The following is a 9,941-nucleotide window of genomic DNA, read 5'->3' as shown; positions in this document are numbered from 1 at the left end:
TCAACTGGCAAATCCTCATAAGTGAGACTATCCTTCACAAACACAAATTCTGAAGGTACTATAGATGCTAGATTACCCACACACTTCCCCAACAACAAAATGTGAAAGACCGGATGCACTACTGCTAGTTCTACTGGTAACTCTAACTCATAGGCCACTTTACCAACTCTTTTCAAGATCTTGTAAGGGACTACATATCTTGTACTAAGCTTTCCTTTCTTGCCAAATCTCATCACCCCCTTCATAGGTAACACTTTAAGAAAAACCCAACCATCAACATGGAACTCTAAGTCCCTTCTCCTTATATCTACATAGGACTCTGGTGACTCTGGGCAATCTTAAGTCTATCTATAATAAGTTGCACTTTCTCCAAAGCATCATGAACTGAATTTGGCCCTGTCAACGCTACTTCACCTACTTCAAACCAACCAACTGGAGATCTACATCTACGCCCATACAATCCCTCATAAGATGCCATCTGAATGTTGGAATGGTAGCTATTATTGTAGGTAAACTCTATAAGAGGAAGGTGATCATCCCAACTACCCTTGAAATCAATCACGGAAGATCTCAACATGTCCTCTAAGGTCTGAATGGTACGCTCTGCCCAACCATCCCTTTGTAGTTGAAATGATGTGCTAAGATTAACCTGAGTACCAAGACCTTTCTAAAATGACTTGCAGAAATGAGAGGTAAACTGAGGACCTCTATCTAAGACCATAGAAAAAGGAACCTAATGCAACCTAACTATCTCATTAATGTAAATATTGGCGTAGTCCTCTGCCGAATCTGTTGTCTTAACTGCCAAAAAGCACACAGACTTAATAACTCTGTCAACTATCACCCAAATAGAGTCATGTTATCTGCGAGTACAAGGTAAACCTGTAATGAAGTCCATATTGATCACCTCCCACTTACAAGTAGGAATTTCGATCTCTTGAGTCATACCTCCTGGTTTCTGATGTTCTACCTTCACTTACTCGCAATTAGGGTATTAAGCCACAAAATTTGCTATATCTCTTTTGATACCATTCCACTAAAATACTTCCTGCAGATCATGGTACATCTTAGTGGCACTTGGATGAATAGAATATCTGGAATTATGGGCATCTGCAAGAATCTGTTTTCTCAACTAACCCACCATAGGAACACATAATCGACCCTGATAGCGAAGCACACCATCTCCCCCGTGGGAGAAAACCTCAACCCTCTGTTAATGCACTGCACCCCTTAGTTGAAGCAATATCGGATCATTGTCTTGCTTTTCCTTAACCTCCGCTAACAATGAAGATTCTGACACATTCTGAACTGTTATGCCGCCATCTGATATGCTCATAAGACGAACTCTTATGCGAGCAAGTTTGCGAACATCATTCGCTAGTTCCTTTTTTTTTTCCTCAACATGTGCTACAGTACCCATAGATAGTCTTCTAAGAGAATCTGCTACTACATTGGCCTTACCAGAATGGCAATGCACACTCATATCATAGTCCTTCAGGAACTCCTCCTCTAGCGAAGATTCAACTCTTTCTGGGTTAAGACATATTGAAGGCTATTATGGTGTGTGACCACATCTACATGAACACCGTACAAGTAATGTCTCCAAATCTTAAGTGCAAACACCACTGCTGCAAGCTCGACGTCATGAGTTGGATAGTTTTTTTCATGCACCTTAAGCTGTCTAGAAGCATAAGCTATAACCTTACCTCGTTGCATCAACACACAACCTAGTCTGACTCTGGATGCATCATAGTAGATAACATAACCGTATGAACCCTCTGATATATAGTCAAAACAGGAGTTGTAGTAAACCTAGTTTTCAGTTCTGCAAAGCTTTTCTCACAATCATCTGACCACTAAAACTTAACCTTCTTCTGAGTTACCTTAGTCAACGGAGAGGCTATGAATGAAAATCCTTCCACGAACCTTCTATAATTGCCAGCCAAACACAAGAAGCTTCTAATACCTTTAGGAGAGGTAGATCTGGGCCACTGTTTCATTGCTTCTATTTTCTGGGAATCCACTCGAATCCATTCACTAGACACAATATGCACAAGGAAAGTAAAGATTTCAACCAAAACTCACATTTGCTAAACTTGGCAAATAATTGGCGATCTTTGAGAGTTTGTAGGACAACCCTCAAATGATTCACATGTTCTTCCTCATTTCTAGAGTAAATGAGGATATCATCAATAAAGACGATAATGAACAAGTCCAAATACTGTTTGAACACTCTATTAATCAAGTCCATGAAAGCTGCAGGAGCATTGGTTAGTCCAAATGACATATCTACAAATTCATAATGAACATACCTGAGGTGATGATAACTTAATCTGAGGTCTATCTTCGAGAAATGACTAGGACCTTAAAGTTGGTCTGTAATGACCTGGAAAATAAGTAGGTTGAAGTAGAGCCTTAACGTTAGGGTTAGTGTAACCTTAGGTTGATGTCTAGGCTGTTTGAGAACTAAATGGAGTAAGGTAGAACCATAGAGTTCAAACAAGGGCCTAAGCTAGCAAGCGAGAGTGAAAGAGAACTTGTTCCTTGATGGACCTAGTTGGCGATTGGGAAGCATGATCGCCCAAGTGACTTGGCTATGTGCGAAAGTGCACTTGGGATCGCTTAGTGGGCTGTCTCCTTGTCCTAGGTTCTAGAGAAAAGGGCGAGCTATGTCTTTGTTTGCCGGTTGGGTTGGCGATTCACCCAATAGACCACCCCCATGGCCTAGTGAGCTTCCTATTTAGGGAGTCTATTGGAAATTTAGGCTAGCCAAGGGCCCATTAGGCAAGTCATCTAGTGCCCTTGGCGAGCCAAGGGGTGCAAAGGGCAAGCCAAGTCGTCGTGGTTAGCAAACTTTAAGTTAAAACTTTAAGGGTCCTTAGTTCGTTTCCAAAGATGAGTCCACATTATTTTATTACTTCCCTAGAAAGTATATAACCTTTTTAGACTTGAAATTCCTTCAATTAATTCACTTTTTAAGAAAACCCAAATCAAATCAAAAGAGTTCTTCCTCTGAATATTTCTCTCTCTAGCAGATCCCAAAGAAGAAGACGAAGAAGTGGGAGCTAGGGTACGTGGATTCAAGGTGTTCTTCCTCAAATTTCTTGGGGATTCACAAGCAAGGTATGGTGATCCTTCATCTAGGGGTAGCTTTCACCCCTAGATTCCATTCAAAAGTATATTTCAAAGATTTCAAGTTTCTCTAAAACCTAGAGTTTTACTCTAAATCATGTGTTCCATCTTCAAACGTTTTGAAAGGTTGTTTAATGAAAAATTATGATTGAATTAGTGTTTAATTGATGATTTTTGATGAAAATACTCTAAGAACCCATGAATTTCCTCAATTACTAAATTGTGCCTTTATGAAGTGAGTTTGTTGATTATGAAAGCATGTGAATAGACTATGTCAAAATTGCTTTAGTATATTGAAATGTATCATTATCCATGCCTTAATTGTAGTAAATTGTTGGTGTGTTGGTGATTTGAGATTCATGGCCTTGAAGGACATAGTATGAGGAATTGAGTTATTATCATGATGTCTTGTATATGAATGTGAATCTAATGAAGGTAAAGCGATCATGTCTTAAATGTAATTGTGTTATATTTGAAAGGATATATCTCAATTTGACACTTATGAATGTTGATGTTAGAATGTGAAGGATTTTTCAATGTGTAGTATATGTTGAATTGGAAGGCATATGCATCCTTTTCTTATATAAATGAATGTATTGTTGATTGTTGAATCTTGGATCAGTAGGCTAATGGCACCCTTCCACACATGTTAATAATGAACCTTGGGATCGGTAGGCTTATGGCACCCTTCCATAAATATGTTAATGAACTTTGGGATCGGTAGGCTTATGGAACCCTTCCATGAATGTTAATGATGAACCTTGAATCGGTAGACTTATTGCACCATTTCATGAGGATTCAATGAGCTTTCCTAATATACCTTGAATCGGTAGGTTTATGGCGCCCTTTCATGTGTTAATAAATTTACTTTGAGTCGGTAGGCAAATGGCACACTACAAGAAATAGCTTTATTTAAGACCAATATTTAGGGACGAGTTAATAATCCCGTCTCAGAAAGTACATATATTGGGATGAGATTTTATTTCGGTCTTTAATTTTATATGTTATTGTGAAGGTTCTAAATCTGGTCTCTAGAAAAAGTATTAACTCGTCCCAAATTAAAACTAATTCGGTCTTAATTAGAAATATATTGGAAGGCGGGAACATATTTTCACCAAAAAATTAGCCGCCTAAAAAATCATCAATCCATTAAAATTCTAAAAGGAAAAGAAAACAAATAAAAGACGCTTCAGTTTTTTCTCAATGAAATCAAAAAGAACCCTATAGCAGCGACCTTCCCTAGCTAACAACCAGGTTCCCTTACAACGATCTTAGTGTACGTAGCTCTCAACCAAAAATCTGTGTTTTCTCAAAACAGAGAAAACACAGGTTTTCCTAGCAGCAAACGCAACCCAGGTCTCATTGATCAGTGTTTCATCTCTGTTTTCTCAAAACAGAGAAAGCAGAGGTCTTCCTAGCAGTGATCTCTACTCAATATATATCTTCTATTCACTCGGATCTCAGGTATGCCTCCACTTTTATGAGTTGATTTAATTTTTCTGTACAGTTGATTTGTTGTTTGTTTTGTTTGAGTTGTAACTCGTCTTGTTTGAGTTCTTGTTCTCTAAGACTAGATATTGATCGTTTTCTTAAAAAAAGATTCAGTTTCGTAGTGTGATATGATGCCAAAAGTGAAGGGGATCGATGAATCCTTGAAGAAGTATGTGTTCCTAAAGATAAATAATAATGAACTAAACTTGAAAAGCAGCACTAACAACTCAATGAGCGAAAACAATATTAAGAGATAATATAGAGAGTGTTCTGTTCAAGTTGAGAAATCTGTTATGAACTACAAGTGAACTACTAACAGGGCAAGTGAGACAAGTGATTGCAGAATATTACAACTGAATAAGTGAAAAAAAGATAGTTTCATTTGGGTCTGAAACTGATGAAATATGTAAAACACAATAGAACTGATGCAAACTGACCTCCTTTGGTGCTGCACATAGAAGATTTAATGAGTGATAGTTTTGTTTGGGTCTGAAAATTGGAAAGCTTGATAACTTTCAAGAAGATGCATTCTAATAGTTGTTTAAAACATTCTTTGAATTTTTGCTAATTGGTTCTCTTATTTCTGTCTACTTGTATATCAGTTGTGCATCCTCTTCTGTGAGTTTTTTTCCTTCTCTAAATTTAATTTGTTGATTGTTTTCTTCTTATAGCATAGTGTTGAGTGTGTGCCTAAAGAATCAATCATATTTTGACGATTAAATTAACATGAGCTGATGAACGATGAAGAAAACAATAGGAAACTGATGCAAATTGCCTCTTGTATGTGATGTATATAGTAGGTAGAAACAACGATAGTTTCATTTGGGTTTCAAAACTTGGAAAACTCAAGATTTTTCAATAGTTGCACCATATTTTTTTCTGTTCTTGTAAAACAGAATCACTAGCTATTTTTGACAAAACTTTTAGCGCCAAAAATTTTATACAAAGAGGTAAACGAAAAGACCATCTGAGCTTCATCGATCTTTTTTCTACTCAAAATTGCAGCTGGTTCTAAAAGTTGCCCTAGTTTGAGCTCGATCTTAAGAACGCATTGCAACTGATCAAGGTTGTCACTCTGCCCTAATCTTAACTTTTTTAGCTTAATCTTGGCGTTCCTCTGCACTAATTGTTTCTTTTTCTTTGTACATTGCTGCTCTGCTCTAATCGTTTCTTTGTATCATTCAACTACAACTTTTCTCAAAACAGAATTCTCTGATCGAGTTGTTATGTTTATGTTTTATTGATGTCCTCTGCCCTAATCATTTTTTTCTTTGTATCAGTGATGCTCTGCCCTAATCGTTTCTTTGCATCGTTCAACCCCAGCTTTGCTTGAAACAGAATTCTAGGTTGGTTCGTCTTCTTATCGAGTTGTTGTGTTTCTTCCATATGTTTTATTGATGTCGTTTTTTTCATTGTTGTGTTCAAGCTACTCTTTTTGTTCTTCCTCTTTTTTTAGCAATAAATAGGTTAATAGTTTTAAAATCTGGTCTCTTTTCTATTGTAAGATTAGTGGGAAGATTATTGGATTGCAATTTTAATAAATAATTTGATTTTGTAAAGTGTATTTTGTGTCTCAAGATTTTTTTAACTTTTTTTGAAGTATAACAGCCAAGTAAACTCATTGATTAGGAAACCTGATACTGATCACTGAGAACACTAGGTTCAGAATATTTTAATTGAGTTGCAAGGAAGGTACATTATTTTAAGTGATTCCGGGTCAATCATAAGCACCTTACAGGCTGAATTCACGAGCGAAACGGTTGAGACACATTTGACACATGAAATATGATGTCCATGTGTCAAATGTTACAATACAACTTTAGGAACTCGTAAAATGGTTGAGACACATTTTCAAGTATATGGAATAATTAAGAATTATACTTTTTGGTATCACCATGGAGAACGTTTGGGTGAGCCATTGTCAGAATCTGAATCCGAATTTGAATTTACATTTGGAGATGGTGTTGAAGTAGAAGAATGTGAGAGTGAGGATGAAGTAGAAGAACTGTTGAGAGATTTATATCCTAATCTTGATGGAGGAACTACACACGCTGATGGTGATGATTTACTTGAGGAGGAACCAAATGTTGAAGCAAAAAGATTTTACAGCCTATTGAAGGATTTCGAGCAGCCACTATATCAAAATTCCAAAGCTTCAAAGCTTTCCTTGTTGATTAAATTGCTTCACATCAAAAGTATGGGTCGTTGGAGTAATGCTTCATTTACAATGTTATTGAAAATGTTGAAAGATGAGTTGTTGCCTGATGGCGCTAATTTGCCAAACTCATATTATGAGGCAAAGAAGATAATCAAAGAACTCGGCCTTTCTTATAACAAGATTGATGCTTGTACTAATGATTGCATGTTATACTGGAAGGAGGATAGCCAACTTGATTCTTCCAAAGTTTGTGGGGCATCTAGATGGAAGATAGATACAAATAGCGGGGAAACAAGGAATAAAAAAGGAAAAAGGATAGCATTAAAGAGCTTACGCTATTTTCCTTTAAAGCCTAGACTTCAAAGGTTGTTTATGTCTACAAAGACATCTACTCTTATGACATGGCATAAGGATAAAAGAGTTGATGATGGAATAATGAGGCACCCAACTGATTCAATGGCATGGAAGTCATTTGATGAACTTCATCCTTCATTTGCTGTCGAGCCTCGTAATGTTCGACTTGGACTTGCTAGTGATGGATTTCAGCCATTCCGAAATTCAAAAATCTCACATAGCATTTGGCCTGTGGTTCTTATTCCTTATAATTTACCTCCTTGGTTGTGCATGAAACAAGAAAATTTTATTTCGTCAATGCTTTTTCCTGGTCCAAATGGCCCAGGAGATGCAATTGATACATATCTTCAGCCTTTAATAAAGGAATTAAAGGAATTGTGGGAGGTTGGTATTGAGACCTATGATGCGTCAGCTAAAAAGAATTTTAAGTTGCATGCTTCTTTGTTGTGGACCATCAATGACTTTCCAGCATATGGAAATTTATCTGGATGGAGTACAAAAGGAATATTGGCATGTCCATGTTGCAATAAAGACACTTCATCAACTCGATTGTCTAATGGTAAGAAGCAGTGTTATATGGGGCATCGACGTTACCTTCCTCATAATCACAAATAGAGGAATGAGAAGAAGTCATTTGATGGTACAGAGGAGAGAAGACCCCCGCCACAAATGCGTTCTGGTAATGAGATACTTAATCAAGTGCAGGATCTTTAAGGGCTACAATTATCAAAGGATCCAAAGAAAAGGAAGAAGATATCACATTCAAATCGAAAGGATAATTGGAACAAAAAAAGTATCTTTTTTGAACTTCCATATTGGAAGAGTCTCTTGTTGTGACATAATTTGGATGTAATGCATATTGAAAAAAATATATGTGATAATATTATGGGGACAATCATGAATGTCAAAGGAAAGACCAAGGATACAATTAAAACTCGGTTAGATTTGAAAGAAATGAACATTAGGCCCGAATTGCACCCTATCCAAAAAGGGGAGAAAATTGAAGTACCAACTGCATGCTACACATTGTCTCCCGAAGATAGGCACAAGTTATGCCTTTTCCTAAAGAATCTAAAAGTTCCTGATGGATTTTCATCTAATATTTCCCAATGTGTGAACCTGAAAGATCACAAGATATCTGTGTTGAAAAGTCATGATTGTCATGTTCTTCTGCAACATCTACTCCCTCTTGCACTTCGTGGTATGTTGTCCAAAGAAGTGTGTGAACCTCTTATTGAGTTATCTTTGTTTTTTTGTATTCTTGGATGAAAGGAGTTGAGAATTGATGACTTGGAACATATTGAAGCTCAAATTCCCATTACACTTTGCAAGTTAGAAAAGATCTTTCCTCCTTCATTTTTCGATGTCATGGTTCACTTACCTATTCATTTAGCTACTGAAGCTAAGATTGCTGGACCCATTCATTATCGATGGATGTATCCTGTGGAGCGATGGCTGTATTTTCTAAAATCTTTCATCGGTAATAGGGCATGTCCGGAAGGTTGTATTGCAGAGGGCTACATTGCATATGAATGTATGACCTTATGTTCAAGGTATCTACATAGAATTGACACAAAATTCAATCAACCTGAAAGAAATGATGATGGGGGTTTAAAGAAATCTAATGGAGGTTTATCATTATTCTGTCAACCTGGAAAAACTCTGGGAGCTAAAACTCCATTTGAGCTTGAAGCAGATGAATTAGAACAAGCACACATATACATATTGAAGAATTGTGATGAAGTTTTACCATATCTCGAGTATGGAGAATTATTTCATACCTTCTCATTATTATTTTCGTAGGATTTTTTATTTTTTATATGAAATTTATGGTTCACTTCTATTTTGTAGAGAGTTTGCACAAACTCATGAAAATGCTCGCCACCTGTCTGATGTAGAATGGAATCGACTATTTATTGAATGGTTTAAAGATAGGGTGAGTAATACATAAACATAAAAGTTGAAATTTTAATATTGTAATACTCATTATAAATAATCATCCTAATCTTGATGATAGGTTGCACAATTGCATAAAGGAGATTGTAGTCGTATCATGGAAGATATGCTCTCGCTTTCACGCGGTCCTACACAATATTCGACGCATTCTAATGGTTACATTGTTAATGGATATAGATTTCATGTAGAAGATTATGATAAAAAGTTAAGGACTCAAAATTGTGGTGTCGTTGTATTGGGTGAGAATGATAAAGATAGTGAGAACCTTGATTACTACGGAGTTTTAACAGATGTGATTGAGCTGCAATTCGTCATGGATAGAAGAGTGGTTTTATTTTGTTGTAATTGGTTTGATGTGTGTGATGAAATAAAAGGAGTTAAGAAAGATGAGTATGATTTTGTGAGTGTTAATCCCGATAGATTCTTGAAAACAAATGAGCCATTTGTTTTAGCGGACCAAGCATCTCAAGTGTTTTATGCTAATGATAATTCCAACAAAGGTTGGCAAGTAGTGAGGAAGACTCAACCTCGTGATTCCTATGAGATTGTGGAACAAATGGATGATGATATTGTAGAGTTAGGAAGTCCTTCACAAAAGAAACGTAAAAGAACAAATGAGGTGAAGTATATTTTTATGAATTAATATATTCATTGTTACACTGTACGATGACATGATTTCTTCTATTCCTACATTGTCTTAAAATTTTGCTTATTACTTTTTATATTTGGCTCATTTTGTAGGTTCAAGATGAAAGCACTGAAGACTGAAAAAGAGGCTGACTCATCCATGAAGAGTACTATTATATATACATTTGTCGCGCCTGGTGCTATTGGAAAGGGACGAGGACGA

General features: G+C 36.5%; 1 protein-coding gene across 1 annotated transcript; it reads left to right on the top strand.

Annotated features, from left to right (window-relative positions):
- The first annotated feature begins 6,457 nt into the window (after positions 1 to 6,457).
- On the top strand, positions 6,458 to 7,914 carry LOC125830027 (uncharacterized). The gene is made up of 2 exons (XM_049509245.1): positions 6,458 to 7,694; positions 7,841 to 7,914. Exons 1-2 carry the CDS (start codon positions 6,458 to 6,460, stop codon positions 7,912 to 7,914), a joined length of 1,311 nt encoding a protein of 436 aa, XP_049365202.1.
- The last annotated feature ends 2,027 nt before the right edge of the window (positions 7,915 to 9,941 follow it).

The sequence above is a fragment of the Solanum verrucosum genome, unplaced genomic scaffold (assembly GCF_900185275.1).
Source record: "Solanum verrucosum unplaced genomic scaffold, falcon-dt-bn FXZP01000074.1, whole genome shotgun sequence".
Taxonomy (NCBI): Eukaryota; Viridiplantae; Streptophyta; class Magnoliopsida; order Solanales; family Solanaceae; genus Solanum; species Solanum verrucosum.
Note: the sequence above shows the minus strand (reverse complement) of the source record. Positions and strands in the feature narration are given on the sequence as shown.